Raw genomic sequence first — 24,796 nt, forward strand, 5'->3', positions numbered from 1 at the left:
CTGCTACTGCACGGCAAGTGGTATCGGAGCGCCAAGTCTAGGACCAAAAGGCTCCTTAACAGCTTCTACCCCCAAGCCATAAGTCTGCTGAACAATTAATAAAATGTCCACCGGACTATTTACATTGATCCCCCCCATTTGTTTTGTACATTGCTGCTACTCGCTGTTTATTATCTATGCATAGTAACTTCACCCCTACCTACATGTACAAATGACCTTGACTAACCGGTGCCCCCGCACATTGACTCGGTACCGGTACCCCCTGTATATAGCCTCGTTATTGTTATTTTATTGTTACTTTTTTATTATTTTTTACTTTCATTTATTTGGTAAATATTTCCTTAACTCTTCTTAAACTGCACTGTTGGTTAAGGGCTTGTAAGTAAGCATTTCACGGTAAGGTCTACACTTGTTGTATTCGACGCATGTGACAAATAAAGTTTGATTTGATTCAGTTCAATGCTGTCACAGGCCCCGGACCTCTTTTCTGAGAGTGTTGTGATGAACGACTAGGCTGTCTATGTTGATGTGGAAGAGTGGAGATGTGTGTTTCTCTCACGGTTCTCCTCAGTCTCCCGTCTTGATTTCAATCCAAACTCTGTATATTTTCTCTGTCCACCATTCCCCCACTGCGGTTCCTGTCTTCTCTCACACCAATGTCTTCTAGAGTATCTGTTTTTCTCGGACTATCTCTCTCTCATGTAATCTCACACTAACCACTCACAAACTATCACGCATTCCTCTCTCCCTCTCTCTCATTTGCAGTTTCTCTCCGTCCCCCTCTCCCCTACAGTTACTGTCTCTCTCTCTGTCTGTAGGTAGGTGTTAAGTGAGACTTCAGTCATGGCAGCTTAGCTGTGCTTTTCTGGGCTTGAGATGCTAAGTGTGGTGAAGTGGCTTAATGACGATGGGGAAGCTACTTTCACTGAGCCACGGCCATCGTACCGCTCGCCTAGCTTCCTCCCTGCCCACCTAGCTGGACGTTTGGCTGCTTACGGTCGGCAACACAGGCCCCTATAATCTAAATTCCCAAACATGGCCCCATTTATGATATTCCTCCATATTATGAAACCAGCTCTATCGTTTACGACACACTGGATTATTAAGCCATTTTCCCTCTATCTCAGGGTGTGAGAGAGTTGTTTTTCTCTCTGTTCTCTATCCTTCACGGCAGCATCTGTTCATCCCACTGTCATCCATCATGTTTATACCTCCTCAGACAGGGATGAACAGATCATCAAACCTCCATAATAGCACCTCAAACAGGCTTCTTTCCACCTCCAATAAATGCAGCTAATCAAAAGTTATTGTGGCACTCTGAAAAGCGCCGTAAAAAAAAGCAATTAGATAAGTTTGGGAATGCAATCTCCCTGGGAGCGGGCATCACATCGGGCCCAGTAAAACTCTTTATGAGGTTTCCATATAAGAACAGTTAGGGACAATAAACACTGTGTTGAGATATGTGGTATGTGTGGAACCCTCTGTCTGCAGTGGGGCTGTCCACATAGAGAGATGGTTGGTCAGGTGTTCCTACACAGACAGAAGTAAGAATCATGTGTGTTTTTCTTTCAGCCTGAAGTTCGGTTGGAGTTAGGTTGGAGTTAGGTGAACATGGTAGAGGTGGGAGTTTCATTTCTTCCCAGTCATTAGAGGAGCAGTGAGAATGGCATAATTGGGTCAAACAGAATGTGTTACAGTCAGTGAATGTGGTTGTTATGGACCTATGTGGTGTTGGGGGTTTGTTGCGGCACACACATTTAGCAGTGTGCCTAAGGAGAGAAGATGACTTAAGAGGCAAACAGAAGTGAGGGGAGATGGGGAGGATGTGAGATTTAAAGGGGTGAGGAGGAGGAAGAGGAGGAGAAGAAGGGAGAGGAGGGACAGGAGAAGGAGAGAGAGTCTATTGAATTATTCAGCGCCCCCTGTTTGTGTGAGTTAGCATCAACACAGTGAGGGCAATCCCCAAAGACCCCGTTCAGATGACACACACACACACACACACACACACACACACACACACACACACACACACACACACACACACACACACACACACACACACACACACACACACACACACACACACACACACGCTTGCAAGGACGCTCACACATAAACACACACACTCTCTCTTGTACACATCTGCACAGCAACTCAAATGTACACACACACACACACACCATCCCCCCTTCTCCCCCCTACTCTCAGTAAGTGTGAATAATTCAGTCGGTGGGGAGAGGAGGGGAAAGGAGAGGAGGGGAGAGAGGAGGGAAGGGGAGAGGAGAGAGAGTAGAGTAGAGTAGGGGAGGGGAGAGAAGATAGAGGAGGGGAGGAGAGAGAGGAGAAGAGAGAGAGAGAGAGAGAGAGAGAGAGGAGGGCAGAGAGAGAGGAGGAGAGAGAGGAGGGAGGGGAGAGAGAGGAGGGTAGAGAAGACAAGGGAGGGGAGGGGAGAGAGAGGACAGGGGAGAGGGGAGAGGAGAGCAATGTGCAGTGTGGGTTGGTGCTGAGAAAGCAGGTGACCCTGCAGCTAGCAGAAATGACATGGTGCCTCTCCTCTCCTCTCCCTTCCCCTCTCCTCTCCTTTCCTCTCTTCTCCTCTCTTCTCCTCTCTCCTCAGAATGTCACCTTTTATTTGAGGGCATTTTCTTACATATCTTTTTACTGTTTCGAATACGTTTTTTTGCTTTTTTAAAAATATATTGCCCAATAGGAACTGAATGGTAATTAATGTACTGTGTCTTAATAATGTTATAAAGGCGACGCAACGGTAGTAGGCCTGATTATCAACAATGACGAGACGGCCTACAGGGAGGGGGTGAGGGTCCTGAGAGAGTGGTGCCAGGAAAATAACCTCTCATTCAATGTCAACAAAACAAAGGAGCTGACTGTGGACTTTAGGAAACAGCACATATCCACATTGACGGGACTGCAGTGGAGCAGGTGGAAAGCTTCAAGTTCCTGGGCATACACATCACTGATACGATCTGAAATGGTCCACCCACACAGACAGTGTGGTGAAGAAATCTCAACAGCGCCACTTCAACCTCAGGAGGCTGAAGAAATTTGTCTTGGCCCCTAAAACCCTCACAAACTTTTACAGATCCACAATTGAGAGCACCCTGTCGGGCTGTATCACTGCCTGGTATGGAAACTGTACTGCCCGCAACCGCAAGGCTCTTCAGAGGGTGGTGTGGTCTGCCCAACTCATCACCAGGGGCAAAACACTTGCCCTCCAGGACACCTGCAGCACCCGATGTCACAGGAAGGCCAAAAAGTTCATCCAGGACATCAACCACCTGAACCACGACCTGATCACCCAGATATCATCCAGAAGGCGAGGTCAGTACAGGTGCATCAAAGCTGGGACCGAGAGACTGAAAAACAGCTTCTATCTCAAGGCCATCAGACTGTTAAATAGCCATCACTAGCCGGCTACCACCCGGTTACACAACCCTGCACCTTAGAGGCTACTGTCCTATATACATAGACTTGGAATCATTGGCCACTTTAATAATGTTTAAATAACGTCTACATACAGCTTTACTCATCTCATATGTATATACTGTATTATATTCTACTGTATTTTAGTCAATTCCATTCCGACATTGCTCAATCTAATATTTATATATTTCCTGATTCCATTCTTTTACTTTTAGATGTGTGTGTATTTTTATTTAATCTTTATTTTAACAGGGAAAACAGACTGAGACCTGGATCTCTTTTACGGCTGTGCCCTGTGTAAACATGTTGACATGTACAGTTTTAGGCATACAGACAAGAACATTTCAAACATACAAAACAAAGACACAATTCAACAGAAACAATCATAGACAACATCATATTGATCCTCCATAACATTTTTAAAATGGGCAAGGGACACCAGAGTGTCTAACTTAAGTTGGATCTGCAGTTTGTTCCATAAATAAGGTGCAAAGGAACTAAAGGCAGTCCTACCCAACTGTGGAGACCGCAGGAGTCTCTAATGTAATCCACATCTGTGATCTGGTTTTAAAATTAGTATATCTAGTGGAAATTAATGATGATATATATGGAGGTAGTTTTAAAAGAAGTGCTTTATGAATAAACAAGAGAGCATGTTGCTCTCGCCTCACAGATAGAGAGGCCCAACCCACATGTTGATAAAGGATACAGTGATGAGTTTTGTAACTATCCCCCGTGATAAACCTGAGTGCACAATGGTAAATAGCATCCAGTGGTTTTAATGTGTTTGTCGATGCATGCATATAGATAATATCACCGTAATCTAAAACGGACATAAAAGTAGCCTGCACAATTTGTTTTCTATTTACGGAGGACAGACAAGCCCTGTTTCTGTAAAGGAACCCTATCTTGAATTTGAGCTTTTTTCCCAATTCAGTAACATGTTTTTTAAAAGAAAGCCTATCATCTAACCATACCCCTAAGTATTTATATGCAGAGACCTGTTTGATTTGAGTACCATCCAAGCTAGTGATTACAAAAGTGTTTCTAACTGAGAGTTTAGACCTAGATAAAAACATGACATTTGTTTTCTTAGCGTTTAAAACAAGTTTAAGCTGTAAAAGAGACCCCTGTAGTATCCTAAAATCAGACTACACCTGCATTAAAGCTTGGTCCGCTGTTGGAGCAATAGAGTACATCACTGTGTCATCTGCATATAAATGGAATCTACAATATCTGACATCATCACCAATGTTGTTTATATAAAGTGAGAACAATAGTGGGCCAATTATTGAACCCTGAGGGACCCCTTTAAGTAACTGTAGGGGGTCAGACTTGACCCCGTCGACCATGACGGCCTGAGTACTATCTTTAAGATAGTCATAAAACCATCGGCAGGCATCAGTGCCCAGTCCTATAGATGACAGCTTACTCAAAAGGATAGCATGGTCTACAGTGTCAACAGCTTTTGACAAATCTACAAACAACGCAGCACAGTGCTTTCTATCATCTAAGGCATTTGCAATATCATTTACAACAAGCATAGTGGCCGATGTGGTACTGTGTTTAGATCTAAAACCAGATTGATTGGTGCTAAGAATACTGTTAGCAGAAAGAAAAGATTGTAACTGTTTGTTGACTATAGATTCTAGGGTCTTTGCCAGACAAGGGAGCCTAGAGATGGGTCGATAGTTATCCAAATCACTACCGGTATTGTTGTGATTGTTAGATATTACTGCACTTTCGGAGCTAGGAACACAAGCAGTTCGCTAGACCCGCAATAAGATCTGCTAAATATGTGTATGTGCCCAAAATAATTGGATTTGATGATTTGATTTGGTCACATATGGATTGCGAAAAGTGATGATTGAGAAAGTTACAGAGGCGCAAAGATCATAACCTCCACAAAATGCTAACCTCCCCTGATATTGGTAATGGTAAGAGGTTAGCGTGTTTTGTTGCAGCCTCTGTAACTTTCTCACTCATCATTATTCATGGTTTATTCATGATTTTTCTTAATCATGGCACCACTCAGGATTGATTTGGAAGTGTTCAGAAACATGTTATCTTCTCACTTAGAAATAAAATTATTCCAGTCATCATTTACCATTCAGTTCATTTTGGGCAAAACATAACACAACCAAAACAAACTGCAAATGCATCCAATTAGTAAGTAGTTACAAGTTTGATGTAGTCATTGCTTGCTAGGAAGAAGGGACCAAATACTCAACTTTTGTCTACTTTAATACACTACAAGTGAATTTGTCCAAATACTTATGACATCTTCAAATGAAGGGACTAGATCTATAAAGTGCTTTAATTTCTAAATGGTAAAACAGACAAGACAATAACCTCAAATAAAAGTTCACATTCTGTATTGTCACCTCATATGAAATATTTGATCTCAAATCCAAAAGGCTGGAGTATAGAGACACATTTAAAATGCTAGCTTTACTGTCCAAATACATATGTTGTTGCATTGACTTGAACTATTACATGAGAAAATAAACCTGCACTTTGAAGACCTTCCCTTTTTTGGTAATGCATTTATTTTCACAACAGATTACATTTACATGGTGTAGAGATGAGTGAAGAACAGAGCACATGAATCACAGTATTTTCACATCTAGATTTTTTTTAAATGTTGGATTGGATTGCATATTGCATTCACAGAGTTGAGTTAGAGTGGAGAGAGGTCCCTGGGTCAAATAGGTGTGTGTGTGTGTGTGTGTGTGTGTGTTTGTGTGTGTGTGCGTGCGTGTGCGTGTGCGTGTGTGTGTGTGTGTAGTCTGGTGGGGTTGGGCTTTTGTGCAGAGCATCTATGTCCATATTGACACCCTCCTCAGTAACCTCTCTCCCCCATAACGATCTATCCATCTCCTCACATTCAGATTACAGACACATGCAGCACCATCACCAACCCATTCCTCCTCATCTCTAACATCTCCTCTCCAACCAGGGATACAATCATTACTTTACAATCAGAGGGGTAATTATAGTACAATCGCGCACCCCTCCTCAAGTGAGACATTGGTTCAGTCTGTTTTGTGAGCCAGATGGAACTCCTAGCCAGGGAATGGAATACATTGGTTCCCATGTTCTGTTTACTTCTTGTCTATGTTATTACATCATGCCTGTATAGTCCATCACATGACACGTCTCTGTTGCAGTCTGGGGGTCAAAGGTTACTAGGTCGGGTAGAGCAACTGGATGGTGCTGATTGGTCAGTGGCCTTGTCCATGATGGTTGGCTTTCCCCATAAGCATGTCCCGTTTCCACGTCAACGAGACAGACGTCTTAAAGAGACACGTGTGTGTGTGTGTGTGTGTCCCATTCTGGGCCCAACAAGTAGAAAACGGGGAAGATAAAGGAGGTCAATGGACCTCCTGATGCAACTAAGCCAGCACTCAATGGGGATTGGTTCTTTTTCTCAGGTATGTCTAGTGTTATTCAGTAGTAGTCTAATACTCCATAGAGCTCAGTAGTTATAATACTCCACAAGACTGGGGTGATGCCAGGTGAAGACAGGAGTGGACGGGCTAAAGTGGGACAGTTTTGCTATGACACGGCAGAGTTCAAAGGTCAATGGAAAGTTCCAATGGAGACACAAATCACCAGCACCTCATCATGCTGAAGCTTGGACTTCCTCCTCCTCTTCTTCTTCTGCAGATTATTTCACTTTTTATTATTTTGAGCAGATGTCACTATCCAGCCCGATTCGTCCTTTGGTCTGCCCAGTGGTAATAAGTTAACATGTATGTACATTGTTGGTTACCATTGCTGGTATTGGATAGGCGTGTTTGTAGGTCGTAGTTGTGGCGATAGTGTGAGTGACAGAGCCAGGGGGTTGGGGGTGTGGTCAGCGAGCTGTCCGTCATTGCTGGGGCAGTTCTGAGGGTGGTTTCTTTGTTTTCAGAGTGTCTATGAGAGACTGGACTCCACGCTTGACGCTGGTAGTCACCCGGCGTGTCACCGAGTCGGGTGGCGGGGAGGAGGAGCCAGCTCTCTGGGAGGGCGGGCGGGCCACCAGACACTTCTGGTACCGTAGCTGAGGAAGAGGAGAGGAGGAAGAGAAGGAAAGTACATCAGAGTCTAACTCAACCACAACCCTAACTCTTACCCTACCTTCATGTACAAATCCTGGTTCAACCCTAACCCTGGTTTTAACCACAGTCCTAACCCTACCGTCATGTCCACATCCTGGTTTAACCCTAACCCTGGCCATAACCACAGTCCTAACCCTACCGTCATGTCCACATCCTGGTTTAACCCTAACCCTGGCCATAACCACAGTCCTAACCCTACCGTCATGTCCACATCCTGTTTTAACCCTGGCCATAACCACAGTCCTAACCCTACCGTCATGTCCACATCCTGGTTTAACCCTAACCCTGGCCATAACCACAGTCCTAACCCTACCGTCATGTCCACATCCTGGTTTAACGCTAACCCTGGCCATAACCACAGTCCTAACCCTACCGTCATGTCCACATCCTGTTTTAACCCTGGCCATAACCACAGTCCTAACCCTACCGTCATGTCCACATCCTGGTTTAACCCTAACCCTGGCCATAACCAGTCCTAACCCTACCGTCATGTCCACATCCTGGTTTAACCCTAACCCTGGCCATAACCACAGTCCTAACCCTACCATCATGTCCACATCCTGGTTTAACCCTAACCCTGGCCATAACCACAGTCCTAACCCTACCGTCATGTCCACATCCTGGTTTAACCCTAACCCTGGCCATAACCACAGTCCTAACCCTACCATCATGTCCACATCCTGGTTTAACCCTGGCCATAACCACAGTCCTAACCCTACCGTCATGTCCACATCCTGGTTTAACCCTAACCCTGGCCATAACCACAGTCCTAACCCTACCATCATGTCCACATCCTGGTTTAACCCTAACCCTGGCCATAACCACAGTCCTAACCCTACCATCATGTCCACATCCTGTTTTAACCCTAACCCTGGCCATAACCACAGTCCTAACCCTACCGTCATGTCCACATCCTGGTTTAACCCTAACCCTGGCCATAACCAGTCCTAACCCTACCGTCATGTCCACATCCTGTTTTAACCCTGGCCATAACCACAGTCCTAACCCTACCGTCATGTCCACATCCTGGTTTAACCCTGGCCATAACCACAGTCCTAACCCTACCGTCATGTCCACATCCTGGTTTAACCCTGGCCATAACCACAGTCCTAACCCTACCGTCATGTCCACATCCTGGTTTAACCCTGGCCATAACCACAGTCCTAACCCTACCGTCATGTCCACATCCTGGTTTAACCCTGGCCATAACCACAGTCCTAACCCTACCGTCATGTCCACATCCTGGTTTAGATTATTAAAATATAATAGAATGATAGACCGTGAAAAATAAGTGGACAATGTAGATGTCTGTCTGTCTGTCTGTCTGTCTGTCTGTCTGTCTGTCTGTCTGTCTGTCTGTCTGTCTGTCTGTCTGTCTGCGTCTGTCTACGTCTGTCTGTCTACGTCTGTCCGTCTGTCTACGTCTGTCCGTCTGTCTACGTCTGTCCGTCTACGTCCGTCTGTCTACGTCCGTCTGTCTACGTCCGTCTGTCTACGTCTGTCCGTCTGTCTACGTCCGTCTGTCTACGTCTGTCTGTCTACGTCCGTCTGTCTACGTCCGTCTGTCTACGTCTGTCTGTCTATGTCTGTCCGTCTGTCTACGTCTGTCCGTCTGTCTACGTCCGTCTGTCTACGTCCGTCTGTCTACGTCTGTCTATGTCTGTCTACGTCCGTCTGTCTACGTCTGTCTGTCTACGTCTGTCCGTCTGTCTACGTCCGTCTGTCTACGTCCGTCTGTCTACGTCTGTCTGTCTACGTCTGTCCGTCTGTCTACGTCCGTCTGTCTACGTCCGTCTGTCTACGTCTGTCTGTCTACGTCCGTCTGTCTACGTCTGTCTGTCTACGTCTGTCTGTCTACGTCCGTCTGTCTACGTCCGTCTGTCTACGTCCGTCTGTCTACGTCCGTCTGTCTACGTCCGTCTGTCTACGTCTGTCTGTCTACGTCCGTCTGTCTACGTCTGTCTGTCTATGTCTGTCTGTCTACGTCTGTCTGTCTATGTCTGTCTGTCTACGTCTGTCTATGTCTGTCTATGTCTGTCTGTCTATAGCTATGTGTGTGAGCTCACCACACATGCTGCCTGCACGGCCTCAGACACGCTGCCAGCGTTGGGGTCACACCAGAACACGTGGCACTGGAAGTGCTGGTTCCCAGAGTCCATGACGAAGGCGAAAGTGTGGATGTCCCGGCCCACGCCCATAAAGGACAGGAATCGCACGCGGCACTCCACCAGTATCTCCTCCTCCTCTTCCTGTCCAGGGGACCAATGGGGAAGGCAAGAGACGGGATTATTAGAGAACACTCAGATAGAAATGTAGATTGTTTTTGTCATGATGAGGGAGGAACCAACAGTCTCCGTCCATGTGGATCACAGGTGAATCTATTGGATACCAAATAAAATCATGAATGGATGCTGTGGTGAAGTCAGTAATAATCTGTAGTTAAGTGGAGAAAAGATGCTATGTGCCTTCTCCTTGATAACAGCCACAGTGGCGTCCGCTACACTCAGAGTAACAGAGGTCCAGTCCTCTTTCCCTGTGGAGGACACCAGGCTCTCTATAGCCCCGTTGATAATGTCCATACCTGGGGGGGGGGAGAGAGAGAGAGAGAGATGAAACCTGAATTAGTTTTCTACCTTCAGTATGTGTACGGGAGTATGGAGCATGTTTAACGGGACAGGTGATTAGGCACGGCTGTGTTAGTTGTTTCCTTACTTCTCTTACCTATGGGGCGAGACACGGACGTCATCCCCAGGTAGTGCACATGGAACTTCTGCACCAGCTCAGTCTTTGGCATGGGAAACTCTGTGGGAGAATACACACATAAGACACCAGGGACACAGACACAGAGACACACAGACACACAGACACACAGACACACACACACACACACACACACACACACACACACACACACACACACACACACACACACACACACACACACACACACACACACACACACACACACACACACACACACACACACTGCAGGGAATACACAGTACAAAGCACATCCGAGCAAAGACTCAGGCAAACAAATGTCCAAACAGGCTTATTAGTCTAAAACGCAAAAATGCAGATACTTGTGTGAAAACTGGAATATTTCAGATGCTGTTGCATCTAATTAAGCCATATGAAAAAAAACTACTGAAGATGGGTATTCATACAAGTGGGCAGAACTTCAGAGAGACTGAAAAACAAATGTCTATTTACAGGCCGGCCTGAGGGGCAGGAGGGCTTCCCTCCCTCTAACACAGAGAAGAGGATAAGATGGTTTAAACACCAACACCCCGGGAAAATGACAGAACAGGAGTTAGCCTACTTCCTATTACACTCTGCCCGAGGGTCAGGAGAAACGAGGGATGGAATTAAAGGAGGGGAGAGACGGTGGAGGGATCTGGCGAATGGAGTGCACAGACGGTTTGGTAGTGCTAGCGAGTGAGCGATGTTCACCCAATGAGAGCTTTGATCTCTCAATAGGGGTTGCTGAGAGTCAGGGCTCGCTACGCAACACTAATTGGCTTTTAATGAGCTCAGCTGCTCCTGCGAGCTCAAAGCCAATGTAGGACTTTTATCCTGCACAGAACAAAGGTGTTTTCACTGCAGTCAGCAGATCCTGCCTCAAAGCCAAAGTTCTAGGATGAGTTGTTTTTTTATTATCTATCATTAATTAACTTTGCATGAAAAGGAGGATGGATATGTGTTGCGACGTAGTGGAATGGAAAATATGGAATAGCATTAACACCACGATGTGAGAAAGGTTTGGTCCTGTGTTATGAGACGTACTGTTGTCAGCATAATTCAGGAAGTGAACACAGCACGGCTATCTTTTTCATTAACACGTGTTTGCAGTCAGTTCTGGATTCATAAGGGGCATTTTTTTCATTTGCAGTGAAACACACATGAAATATAGAGAGGGCGTTAAAGGGATACCTCGGGATTTTGGCAATGAGTTGCGTGTAGTTTGAAGGAAGTTGCTGACTAGCGCTAGCGCAATTGCTAAGTAACGTTAGTGCAATGACTGGAAGTCTATGGGTATCTATGCTAGCAGATATACTACATGACCAAAAGTATGTGGACTCCTGCTCGTCGAACATCTCATTCCAAAATCATGTGCATTAAATATGGAGTTGGTCCCCCCCTTTGCTGCTCGAACAGCCTTCACTCTTCTGGAAGGCTTTCCACTAGATGTTGGAACATTGCTGAAGGGACTTGCTTCCATTCAGCCACAAGAGCGATCAGCCACTGATGTTGGAGCGATTAGGCCTGGCTCGCAGTCGGCGTTCTAATTCATCCCAAGGGTGTTGGATGGGTTAGAGGTCAGGGCTCTGTGCAGGCCAGTCAATTTCTTACACATTGATTTCGACAAACCCTTTCTGTATGAATCTCGCTTTGATGAACTGGGGCATTGGTGCACAACTGAGGCCCCGGTGCACAACTGAGCAAGAGGACAAGTACATTAGAGTGTCTAGTTTGAGAAACTCAAGTCTCGTCAACTCCTCTTTCTATTCTGGTTAGAGCCAGTTTGCGCTGTTCTGTGAAGGGAGTAGTACACAGCGTTGTACGAGATCTTCAGTTTCTTGGCAATTTCTCGCATGGAATAGTCTTAATTTCTCAGAACAATAATAGACTGACGAGTTTCAGAAGAAAGTTCTTAGTTTCTGGCCATTTTGAGCCTGTAATCGAACCCACAAATGCTGATGCTCCAGATTCTCAACTAATCTAAATAAGGCCAGTTTTATTGCTTCTTTAATCAGGATGGTTGCTGATAATTGGCCTCTGTACGCCTATGTAGATATTCTGTTCAAAATCAGCCGTTTCCAGCTACAATAGTCATTTACAACATTAACAATGTCTACACTGTATTTCTGATCAATTTGATGTTATTTTAATGGACCAAAAAAATTGCTTTTCTTTCAAAACCAATTACATTTCTAAGTGACCCCAAACTTTTGAATGGTAGTGTATATAAAAAGACAACGCAGGAGTGGCTTCAGGACAAGTCTCTAAATGTCCTTAGGTGGCCCAGCCAGAGCTCGGACTTGAACCTGATCAAACATCTCTGGAGAGACCTGAAAATAACTGTGCAGCAACGCTCCCCATCCAACCTGACAGAGGTTGAGAGGATCTGCAGAGAAGAATGGGAGAAACTTCCCAAATACAGGGGTGCCAAGCTTGTAGCGTCATACCCAGGAAGACTTGAGGCTGTAATCTGTGCCAAAGCTGCTTCAACAAAGTACTGAGTAAAGGGTCTGAATACTTACGTAAATGTATTTTTTCTGTTTTTTCATTTTTTTGGGGCAAAAATGGCTACAAACCTGTTTTTGCTTTGTCATTATGGGGTATTGGGTGTAGATTGATGAGAGAAAAAAACAATTTCATTCATTTTAGAATAAGGCTGTAACGAAACAAAATGTGGAAAAAGTCAAGGGGTATGAATACTTGTGTGTATTGAGGACGTCATTGAAAAGCATTCTAGCAGATACCCATAGACTTCCAGTCATTGCGCTAAAGCTAGTTAGAATTGGCTTGCGAAATGACCCCTTACTTCCTTCATACTGGACACAGAGACATAAAAATAGTATCCAAGAGTTCATCTAACTCTGTGGAAGTAGTTAAAGGGTCTAATAGCCAAAATCCTGAAGTATCCCTTTAATGCTCAACTCCAATTCCCTAAACAGATATCAGTACTACTGTATGTGTGTGGGTCACCAAACTCCTACCCTGGAGAGGAACATCAGAGCCTGTTTGGGATGAGCTGCCAGCAGCAGCTTTGGCACTCTTCCTCTCAGCCATAATCTGGAGGAGTGGAGGAGAGAGAGAGAGAGAGGACAAAATAGGAGGGAGAGGGAGAGTCAGAGACAGGGGAAGAGAGGGGTAAAAAACGGGGGATAAAGGGGTCAAGTTAAACAAAGAACCTTAAGTGTTAAACTTCAAACTAAGAAGGACAAGTCATTACATGTTCTTTGAACTAAAATGTAGAAATATTTCAAATAAATGTATCACTCCATTTTCTCTTCTCCACCTCTTCCTCCTTTCTTACTGATGTAGAGCAGCATCCCTCCTTAACAATGATGCGGAGGGCACTGCAATGTGGCGCACTCCCTGTTGGAGATAGTTGATTCATTGTAGGTGTCATTAATCAAAGTCTACGGTGAGTCTGCAACGCTCTGCTCACAGGGGAACACACACACGCTCAAGTACACACACTCGTTGCACTGCACAACAGCAGAGTCCGAGGTCAGTAAGTTTCCCCTCTGCAGTAGGAACTGTGTTTAAATAGACAATGTGGAGTGAGACACTGATTTACTGACGCACACCCGCAAATGAGTCACTTTGTTTGGGGCCCGGATTATTCTTTCCATTCTGTCTGGGACTGCTAAACCAACAAATGATTGATTAAGAGCTGAGAAACACTTGAGAAAAGACGTGGTGAGTCTTTTCAAAGTAGGTCACCATCTCTTGATCGAACTGTAGATCATCCTGACCAGACAAATATTCTTTCTTTTGTTGAGTCAAGTGTTCTTCTCAAGGTCCTGTATGGTCTAAACCCTACAGACCCTGCCTGAGTTGTTAATGTCTGAAACAGTAGTCAGAGGATTGTTTTACAGTATGATAAAGGAACAGGACATTCAGACTCAGTTACACACCTTCCAGGGCTAGCACCTCCCTAACCCTGAGAGGATTAACACCCCACATTAAAAAGTGCCAACCGCCCTGGGCCAGAGAGTGGTGTTGGCAGGGGTACACATACTGTAAGCAGGATTACAATGCTTCCTTCTATTTCTTCGACTTGAATAGGCAAACTCAACTTCAGTAACATTTCACTGTGAAGATAGACTTCTGTGAAAAGACAGGACATTTACATGAGTGTGTACTGTCTGTCTGAGTCTACTTCGTCTCTGTCTGAAACGGCAGGCCCACTCACCTTGGAACAGATTTCGTGGAGACTCGTTGCTATGGCTTCTGCAGGGGTATCACATCGAAACACATGGCATTTCAACACCCGCGTGGTTTTGTCTCTCGCCACATAGGCAAAGTCCCTATAGGACGCACAGAAGATATCATATGGCATGAATAGCTACAGTATATCAAATTTACATGTATGTATATGGCAGATAATTCTGTCAATTAGTGCCTGTATATTTGACCATTGAATCCTTTGTTTGAAAGGCATGGGGTAGAATACAGAGGCTTCCACTAGTAGGAAATCTCTTCTCTGAATTAGTAAAAGGCCAATATATATACCCTGACATGTAATGTATGGTTGAACTATAAATAGAAGGTACTTTGTTCACTTGTGTTTCCATAGATGAGCGATGATGAGTGCTTCCTGATCCTTATTGTACAGTTATTATCATTCACTGCCTCAGGAAGATAACTGTGTCTTCTCTGGGACACACACACACACACACACACACACACACACACACACACACACACACACACACACACACACACACACACACACACACACACACACACACACACACACACACACACACACACACACACACACACACACACACGAAAAAGGAAATGCTATGCTGAGAACATCAGACAGTTGCCACATGCCAGAGAGGAGGCAGTGACTCCCAGAGAGAAAGAGAGAGAGAGAGAGAGGTAGAGCGAGAGAGGCAGAGAGAGAGAGACAGAAAGAGAAGGAGGCAGAGCGAGAGAGGCAGAGAGAGAGAGAGGCAGAGAGAGAGGCAGAGAGAGAGGCCGAGAGAGAGAGGCAGAAAGAGAGAGAGTTAGAGAGAGAGAGAGAGAGAGAGAGAGAGAGAGGTGGATGGGGATGAAATACAACACCTGTATACATACACCATCAACAGAGAATCATCAGAGTATAGAGCAGAGAGGGAATCTGGAAAACCATGGACAGAAAAACAGAGTGATAAAGGAAGAATGTCAGATAAAGGAGAGGGGACTGGGGAGTGGAACCATGCTGAGGGGCCATGCAGGGTAGCAGAGCAGAGCCACAGGTGCAGCTGTGACACACACACATACTCAGCATTTATCACAGTGGTGCTTCTCTGTTTATGAGTCCATTACCAGCCCTGTCTCCCTGCTTAATTGTGTGCTCACACACTTTGGGTCGATAATACTCTGCTCCTGGCCAGCGGAGAGAACGGAAGGGGGAGGGGGGTGTGTGTGTGTGTGTGTGTGTGTGTGTGTGTGTGTGTGTGTGTGTGTGTGTGTGTGTGTGTGTGTGTGTGTGTGTGTGTGTGTGTGTGTGTGTGTGTGTGTGTGTGTGTGTGTGTGTGTGTGTGTGTGTGTGTGTGTGTGTGTGTGTGTGTGTGTGTGTGTGTGTGTGTACATTTAGGCATTCTGTCACACAAGCTGCTGGACATTTCATAATTCTGTCACACAAGCTGCAGAGTACAATGGCCTCAAGTCTATATGAGTTTAAAGTATTTTGAGAAAGAGAAACAGAGATACAGTACTGAGATAAAAACAGCTTGTGGTGACTGAGTGAGCGTCAGTCTGAGTACTCTATTCTGTCTAAAGAGAGGAGATAACTCCCAGTCTGTCTGTCTGTCTGTCTGTCTGTCTGTCTGTCTGTCTGTCTGTCTGTCTGTCTGTCTGTCTGTCTGTCTGTCTGTCTGTCTGTCTGTCTGTCTGTCTGTCTGTCTGTCTGTCTGTCTGTCTGTCTGTCTGTCTGTCTGTCTGTCTGTAGTACTGTGTTCTATCTAAAGAGAGGAGCTAACTCCCAGGCTGTCTGCTGTCTGTCTGTCTGCCTGCCTATCTATCTGTCTGTCTGTCACTCCACAGGCAGCTGAAGAGGTGTGTGACTGCAGGTAAAATGGAGGACTTGACACAATGATTACATTGAAGATAGAAGGCAACACATGTAGCACACAAACCATTTACCTTTCTCTAGGTCCAGGGAAGCAAAGTGGAGGTAGGAGGGAGGTAGAGAGAGGGGGGAGGAGAGACAGAAGGAGAAAGAAAGAAAGAAAATGCAGATGAATACAGGGGAAAGACACTGTTAGTACATTCAATATTCAGGGGAGCAGAGTGACTCAGACTTAAGTCTATAGAAGTTATATCACAGAGCATGCTCTTTGGCCCCAATCAGAAGGTGTCTCCATTCCCTGAGCAGTGTATGTGTGTGTGTGGAAGCTTCAGCTCTGTCAGCCTCTGTGTACTTTTCATTTCAGCAGCAGAGCTTAGCGTTCGGCTCCATTATGACACATCACACCTTTGCTGTTTGACATGCCAACATACACACTAAACCTATTGTATGTGCAACTGAATCACTCTCTCCACCTCTCTACCTCTCTACCTCTCTCTCCACCTCTCTACCTCTACCTCTCTCTCTACCTCTCTACCTCTCTCTCTACCTCTCTACCTCTCCACCTCTCCACCTCTCCACCTCTCTACCTCTCTACCTCTCTACCTTTCTCTCCACCTCTCTCTCTACCTCTCCACCTCTCCATATCTCCACCTCTCTACCTCTCTACCTCTCTCTCTACCTCTCCACCTCTCTACCTCTCCACCTCTCTACCTCTCTACCTCTCTCTCTCCACCTCTCTACCTCTCTCTCTACCTCTCTACCTCTCTCTCTACCTCTCCACCTCTCTCTCTACCTCTCCACCTCTCTCTCCACTTCTCTATCTCTCCACCTCTCTACCTCTCTCTCCACCTCTCCATCTCTCCACTTCTCTACCTCTCTATCTCTCCACCTCTCCACCTCTCTACCTCTCTACCTCTCTACCTCTCTACCTCTCCACCTCTCCACCTCTCTACCTCTCTCTCTCCACCTCTCTACCTCTCTCTCTACCTCTCTACCTCTCTACCTCTCTCTCTACCTCTCCACCTCTCTCTCCACTTCTCTATCTCTCCATCTCTCCACCTCTCTACCTCTCTCTCCACCTCTCCATCTCTCCACTTCTCTACCTCTCTATCTCTCCACCTCTCCACCTCTCTACCTCTCTACCTCTCTACCTCTCTCTCCACCTCTCTACCTCTCTACCTCTCTACCTCTCTACCTCTCTCTCTACCTCTCCACCTCTCTAGCTCTCCACCTCTCTCTCTCTCTACCTCTCTCTCTCTCTCTCCACCTCTCTACCTCTCTCTCCACCTCTCCACCTCTCTACCTCTCTACCTCTCTACCTCTCTCTACATTCCCCCAGTTTTTCTCTTGTATCCTCCATCTATCCATTCCCCCTTTAATCTCCCTTCATCTCTCTCCTACCCCTCCTCTCTCCTACCCCTCCTCTATCTCCTACCCCTCCCTCTCTCTCCTACCCCTCCTCTCTCTCTCCTACCCCTCCTCTCTCTCCTACACCCTCCTCTCTCTCCTACCCCTCTTCTCTCTCCTACCCCTCCTCTCTCCTACCCCTCCTCTCTCTCCTACCCCTCCTCTCTCTCCTACCCCTCCTCTCCCTCTTCTACCCCTCCTCTCTCTTTCCTACCCCTCCTCTCTCTCTCCTACCCCTCCTCTCTCCTACCCATCCTCTCTCCTACCCCTCCTCTCTCTCCTACCCCTCCTCTCTCTCCTACCCCCTCCTCTCTCTCCTACCTCTCCTCTCTCTCCTACCCCTCCTCTCTCACCTACCCCTCCTCTTTCTCTCGTACCCCCTCTCTCTCTCCAATTTTCCACAGCAGCTAAGAAGGAGAGGGAATGAGCAGTACCAGTTTGGCAGTCTCTCCTCCTCTCCTCATCACTGTTATATAAGAAACATAATATACTGTACTATACAGAGGAGAAGAGAGGCAGTCAGCTTTTCTTATTCAGGTCAGAATGAGGGTTAATTCAGACATATCCTGGCTTTGATGAGCCACTTCACTTATCAGTGAACAGAGACACAGAGAGAGAGAGAGCTAGACAGTATTAGTAGACCAGAGAGAACTAGACAGTATTAATAGAGACCAGAGAGAGCTAGACAGTATTAGTAGAGACTAGAGAGAACTAGACAGTATTAGTAGAGACCAGAGAGAGCTAGACAGTATTAGTAGAGACTAGAGAGAACTAGACAGTATTAGTAGAGACCAGAGAGAGCTAGACTGTATTAATAGAGACCAGAGAGAGCTAGACAGTATTAGTAGACCAGAGAGAGCTAGACAGTATTAATTCAGACCAGGGAAAGCTAGACAGTATTAGTAGAGACCAGAGAGAGCTAGACAGTATTAATGGAGACCAGAGAGAGCTAGACAGTATTAGTAGAGACCAGAGAGAGCTAGACAGTATTAGTAGAGACCAGAGAGAGCTAGACAGTATTAATAGAGACCAGAGCTAGACACTATTAGTAGAAAACAGAGAGAGCTAGACAGTATTAGTAGAAACCAGAGAGATAGACACTATTAGTTGAAACCAGAGAGAGCGAGACAGTGTTAATAGAGACCAGAGAGAGCTAGACAGTGTTAGCAGAGACTAGAGAGAGTTAGACAGCATTACGAGACCAGAGAGGGAGACAGTATTAGTAGACCAGGGAGAGCTAGACAGTATTTGTAGACCAGCGAGAGCTAGACAGTATTAGTAGAGACCAGAGAGAGCTAGACAGTATTAGTAGAGACCAGAGAGAGCTAGACAGTATTAATAGAGACCAGAGAGAGCTAGACAGTATTAGTAGAAACCAGAGCTAGACACTATTAGTAGAAACCAGAGAGATAGACACTATTAGTAGAAACCAGAGAGAGCTATACAGTATTAGTAGAAACCAGAGAGATAGACAGTATTAATAGAAACCAGAGAGCTAGACAGTATTAGTAGAAACCAGAGAGATAGAGAGTATTAATAGAAACCAGAGAGCTAGACAGTATTAGTAGAAACCAGAGAGATAGACAGTATTAATAGAAACCAGAGAGAGCTAGACAGTATTAGTAGAAACCAGAGAGAGCTAGACAGTATTAGTAGAAACCAGAGAGATAAACAGTATTAATAGAAACCAGAGAGCTAGACAGTATTAGTAGAAACCAGAGAGATAGACAGTATTAGTAGAAACCAGAGAGAGCTAGACAGTATTAGTAGAAACCAGAGAGAGCTAGACAGTATTAGTAGAAACCAGAGAGATAGACAGTATTAATAGAAACCAGAGAGCTAGACAGTATTAGTAGAAACCAGAGAGATAGACAGTATTAGTAGAAACCAGAGAGAGCTAGACAGTATTAGTAGAAACCAGAGAGATAGACAGTATTAGTAGAAACCACAGAGAGCTAGACAGTATTAATAGAAACCAGAGAGATAGACAGTATTAGTAGAAACCAGAGAGAGCTAGACAGTATTAGTAGAAACCAGAGATAGACAGTATTAGTAGAAACCAGAGAGAGCTAGACAGTATTAATAGAAACCAGAGAGATAGACAGTATTAGTAGAAACCAGAGAGAGCTAGACAGTATTAGTAGAAACCAGAGATAGACAGTATTAGTAGAAACCAGAGAGAGCTAGACAGTATTAATAGAAACCAGAGAGATAGACAGTATTAGTAGAAACCAGAGAGAGCTAGACAGTATTAGTAGAAACCAGAGAGAGCTAGTGAGATAGTCAGCAGGAGAAACAGCTGCTCCCTGGTTCAAACAGGGGTGTACTGAGACATCACTACTGGTGTTTCTACTACATCTCCTCACAGCAGGTGGCCAATCTCCCCCCCCCCCCCCCCCCCCCCCACACACACACACACCTCCATTTCATTTGGTAAAGTGTTGAGGCGACACAGTTGTGAAACCCCATTAAAGTTTACCGATACACCTGACTGAAGCACAATCATTTTACCCGTGTCACACCGATCCTATTTGAGTGAGATAACACCCTTCGGTTAGAGAGAGGGGTTTTATCCCTCCCCAGTCAGTCACTATCATTAAGGATCAGTTAGCTGTGACCCCCAGAGACACAGCAGAGATCAGAGAGAGACGGGCAAGACAAAAATAATGGTGTTCCAAAAAAGGTCCAGTCGCCAGGACAAATACAAATTCCATCTAGACACCGTTGCCCTAAAGCACACAAAAAACTATACATACCTCAGCCTAAACATCAGAGCCACAGGTAACTTCCACAAAGCTGTGAATGAGCTGAGAGACAAGGCAAGAAGGGCCTTATATGCCATCAAAAGGAACATCAAATTCGACATACCAATTAGGATCTGGCTAAAAATACTTGAATCAGTTATAGAACACATTACCCTTTATGGTTGTGAGGTCTGGGGTCCGCTCACCAACCAAGAATTCACTAAATGGGACAAACACCAAATTGAGACTCTGCATGCAGAATTCTGCAAAAATATCCTCAGTGTACAACGTAAAACACCAAATAATGCATGCAGAGCAGAATTAGGCCGATACCCGCTAATTATCAAAATCCAGAAAAGAGCCGTTAAATTCTACAACCACCTAAAAGGAAGCGATTCCCAAACCTTCCATAACAAAGCCATCACCTACAGAGAGATTAACCTGGAGAAGAGTCCCCTAATCAAGCTGGTCCTGGGGCTCTGTTCACAAACACAAACAGACCCCACAAAGCCCCAGGACAGCAACACAATTAGACCCAACCAAATCATGAGAGGATAAAAATGTAATTATTTGACACATTCAAAATAATTAATACAAAAAACTGAGCAAACTAGAATGCTACTTGGCCCTAAACAGAGAGTACACAGTGGCAGAATACCTGACCCCTGTGACTGACCCAAACTTAAGGAAAGCGTTGACTATGTACAGACTCAGTGAGCATAGCCTTGCTATTGAGAAAGACTGCCATAAGCAGACCTGGCTCTCAAGAGAAGACAAGCTATGTGAATTGTTGGATTCGGGGTAAACTTTGAACATTGATACACTAGAGATATGATAGATCAGACGCAGAAGCATATAAAGGAGTGTAAGAGACTGGTTTTTACATCAGAGGTTAATGGTTATCTGTAGAAGACAGATGGCTCTGGAATATGTTGGGTGGACGGGAACTTCTGTGAGTTTACTGTTCATTTGAATTATTTATTTCACTTTTGTTTATTATCTACTTCACTGGCTTTGGCAATGTTAACATATGTTTCCAATGCCAATTAAGCCCTTAAATTGAATTGAATTGAGAGACATTCAGGTATTGGAGGTCTCACTGAGCTCCCCTGCTGCTTTAATGGTTAGGGCCGGGCTGTAGGAACCAGGGAGGAACCAGGGTGGTAGGAGGGAGAGGAGTGGAGGCCCAGGGGGGAATGGAGCCTCTGGGGCAAGGAGAAGGAGAAGGGGAGAGGTCCACTGAGGTAGGAGTGGGATGGCTGGAGAAGAGTGGGAGGATTTGGGGGAAGTTGGGGGGTAAGAGTAGGAGTTAGTAGGATGTGGTGATTGGGATGGAGGGAAGGGTGGAGAGGTGAAGGTGGAATGAATTGAGGAGACCAGGAGGAGGTAGTCAACGGTTACCATAGCCATAAAGGTGTCATTGTGTAATTGCGACTGTAACTCCCTAACCTGTTGTAACTTTGGCTGACTGTAGTTTCTCTACTGCTCCCTAATCCCTGGTATTATTCACAAGAGCATGTCTGTCCTCTCCACCATCTGTCTCACACACACACACACACACACACACACACACACACACACACACACACACACACACACACACACACACACACACACACACACACACACACACACACACACACACTCTGCACGCACCGCACCATTACACACATGTCACACAGACTGCAATTATCAAACAGCTTTACAGACCGTATGCAAAAGTGCCAGCCCCTACGCAAATGTTGTTACATATGCTAATAATTTATGTAAATGACTGAAGAAGTGTTCTGAACTTGACACAGTCATGTACACAAAGGTGGTGAGGGACGGAGGGGTGAGGAGAGTTAGTGCATAGACACCTGCTTTGAATCTGTTTTGACTCTGGTTCAATCTGATTTGATTCAGGTTAAGCCCAGTTTCACATTTATTCAGGTTGAGTCCATTTTCACACCAACTATGGTCAAGTTTTAGTGAATTGACAAACACTGGAGTCTAGCAACAAGAGTGAATAAATCATTGGTCACTAAATTAGTTATTTAACCCTTTTAACACAGTCCCAATCATGTCCTTTATAGTCAGCATAAAGAGACTACTAAACCACTGTGGAGAGGACTGAGTGGGTGGAAGTAGATTTTCTCTCCTACAATGTTATCGCCAAAGTCCCAACACTGTGTCTCCCCACAAACTGGAATACCATACTGCATTCTGATGACGTGTTCTCCAATCCCCAAGTACGGCTTTGTTGATTTATTCTATCAACAATTAGAATACATTACAGCTAATGGAGGGACCGGCTCATTGGAGCGCATGGCTACACTGCCCCCTACAATATATTTTCCACTGATAAAGCATATAATTGACAATATAAAGAGAATACTAAACCACTGCTAAGCACTATAAATATTATATTATGGCAGAAGTTCAGGAAACCAGTACATGTTGTGTATGTGCTATGGAGTGCTGTGTGTGTTGTGGTCATGAAGTATGTATTGTGCATCTCAGTGACAGAGAGAGAGGAAAGCCCTGCGCGGTGTGGTGAATTAGTCACAACCCACAGCCATTAGTGCTAATGTCTAACATCTAATATCTGGCCTTAATTACCTCCCTGCACCGTCGAGTTGTTTACAGCAGCGATACACAGTGTTACACACACCCAAATGAGCTCTCCCTCAACATCCAGGGCCAGGAGGGCGGGGGATACACACCCTACGCTAACTCGCAACACAGACGCATGCACACACTCACACGCACGGCAGGAACGGAACCCACGGCAGGAACGGAACACACGTACCCGTGCTCCATCATCGATACAGCCGGAGGCAGCGCGGAACTGGGGCAAAGTTAAGTCCATGTAAAAATAAAAACGTCTATGGTGTATTAAATTTAGTGTAGCCCACACCAGTGTATGACTGCCGTCTGTAAGTGGAGGGATGTTTTATGGCCGATGCAGTGGTCTATGCAGCAGAGGGTGTGATAGTAGACTATGCAGTGCTGTTGGGTCTTTTACAACTGCAGGGGAGAGTGATAACAAATTGTTGAAAATGAAGCAGTATTTCAGTCAAAATGATTTCAGTTCTACATTTTTAAATGAGGGAAGATCTACAGCCCACCTACTAAGCACACATGTAGCTGACCCAATTCTGAACAACCAGAGAGAGACCGAGAGAGAGACCGAGAGAGAGAGAGAGAGAGAGAGAGAGAGAGAGAGAGAGAGGTGGGTGTGGAAAAAGGAGCACACTGAGATCCCAGAGTGTCAACACTCCTAAGATCCCATTACATATTTAACAGCATGGCTATGCTAGGTGGGTGGGTGGCAGAGATGTATCTCTCTCTCTGTTAGTGGATAGGAGAGATGGAGTGAGTGAGATGAAAGACAAAGAGCGAGAGAGAGGGAGACATAGAGATATGTCCCTCCCGTTGTTCTCTGTTCTCCAATCATTTATACATCACACCACTCCAGTCTGATGTTCTCCTGACTGAGACAAAGCCTCTCGTAGGATGTCACAGTCACTCTAACGTGACACCACTGGTGCCAAACTACTAAATACACATTGTTGTGTGTGTGTGTGTGTGTGTGTGTGTGTGTGTGTGTGTGTGTGTGTGTGTGTGTGTGTGTGTGTGTGTGTGTGTGTGTGTGTGTGTGTGTGTGTGTGTGTGTGTGTGTGTGTGTGTGTGTGTGTGTGTGAGAGTCTGTGAGAGTGAGTGTGTGAGAGTTGTTGATTAATGTGTTAGTGTGTGTATGTTTTTTTTCTTTGTATGTGTGTGTGTTACGTCTGTACAGTTTGCATATACACATAGGCTAAGCTGTACTGTATAGCGTACACTCTCCCTATCCCTTGGAGAGAGACTACTACAGTTTCCTCCTACGGTAGAGACAACTACAGTTTCCTCCGAAGGTAGAGACTACTACAGTTTCCTCCGAAGGTAGAGACTACTACAGTTTCCTCCTACGGTAGAGACTACTACAGTTTCCTCCTACGGTAGAGACTACTACAGTTTCCTCCTACGGTAGAGACTACTACAGTTTCCTCCTACGGTAGAGACTGCTACAGCTTCCTCCTACTGTAGAGACTACTACAGCTTCCTCCTACTGTAGAGACCACAACAGCTTCCACCTACTGTTGAGACTGCTACAGCTTCCTCCTACTGTAGAGACTACTACAGCTTCCTCCAACTGTAGAGACTGCTACAGCTTCCTCCTACTGTAGAGACTGCTACAGCTTCCTCCTACTGTAGAGACTGCTACAGCTTCCTCCTACTGTTGAGACTGCTACTACAGCTTCCTCCTACTGTTGAGACTG

At 45.3% G+C, this 24,796-nt stretch overlaps 1 protein-coding gene across 2 annotated transcripts in view; it reads right to left on the reverse strand.

Moving 5' to 3' along the window:
* Positions 1-5,967: 5,967 nt before the first annotated feature.
* Positions 5,968-24,796, reverse strand: part of LOC106611814 (amyloid beta precursor protein binding family B member 2) — a 50,508-nt gene continuing 31,679 nt past the window's right edge. The window contains exons 9-14 of one of the 2 annotated variants that reach the window (XM_082955922.1): positions 14,476-14,590; positions 13,271-13,346; positions 10,269-10,349; positions 10,013-10,128; positions 9,614-9,796; positions 5,968-7,489 (exon numbers count right to left, since the gene is read on the reverse strand). In XM_082955922.1, the coding sequence (XP_082812048.1) occupies positions 7,316-7,489; positions 9,614-9,796; positions 10,013-10,128; positions 10,269-10,349; positions 13,271-13,346; positions 14,476-14,590 (745 nt within the window). In that variant the 3' untranslated portion in view covers positions 5,968-7,315. Of the gene's footprint in view, positions 7,490-9,613; positions 9,797-10,012; positions 10,129-10,259; positions 10,350-13,270; positions 13,347-14,475; positions 14,591-24,796 lie in introns of both variants that reach the window. The other variant, XM_082955921.1, reaches the window with a different exon arrangement.

The sequence above is a fragment of the Salmo salar genome, chromosome 09 (assembly GCF_965601325.2).
Source record: "Salmo salar chromosome 09, fSalSal1, whole genome shotgun sequence".
NCBI classification, from domain to species: Eukaryota; Metazoa; Chordata; class Actinopteri; order Salmoniformes; family Salmonidae; genus Salmo; species Salmo salar.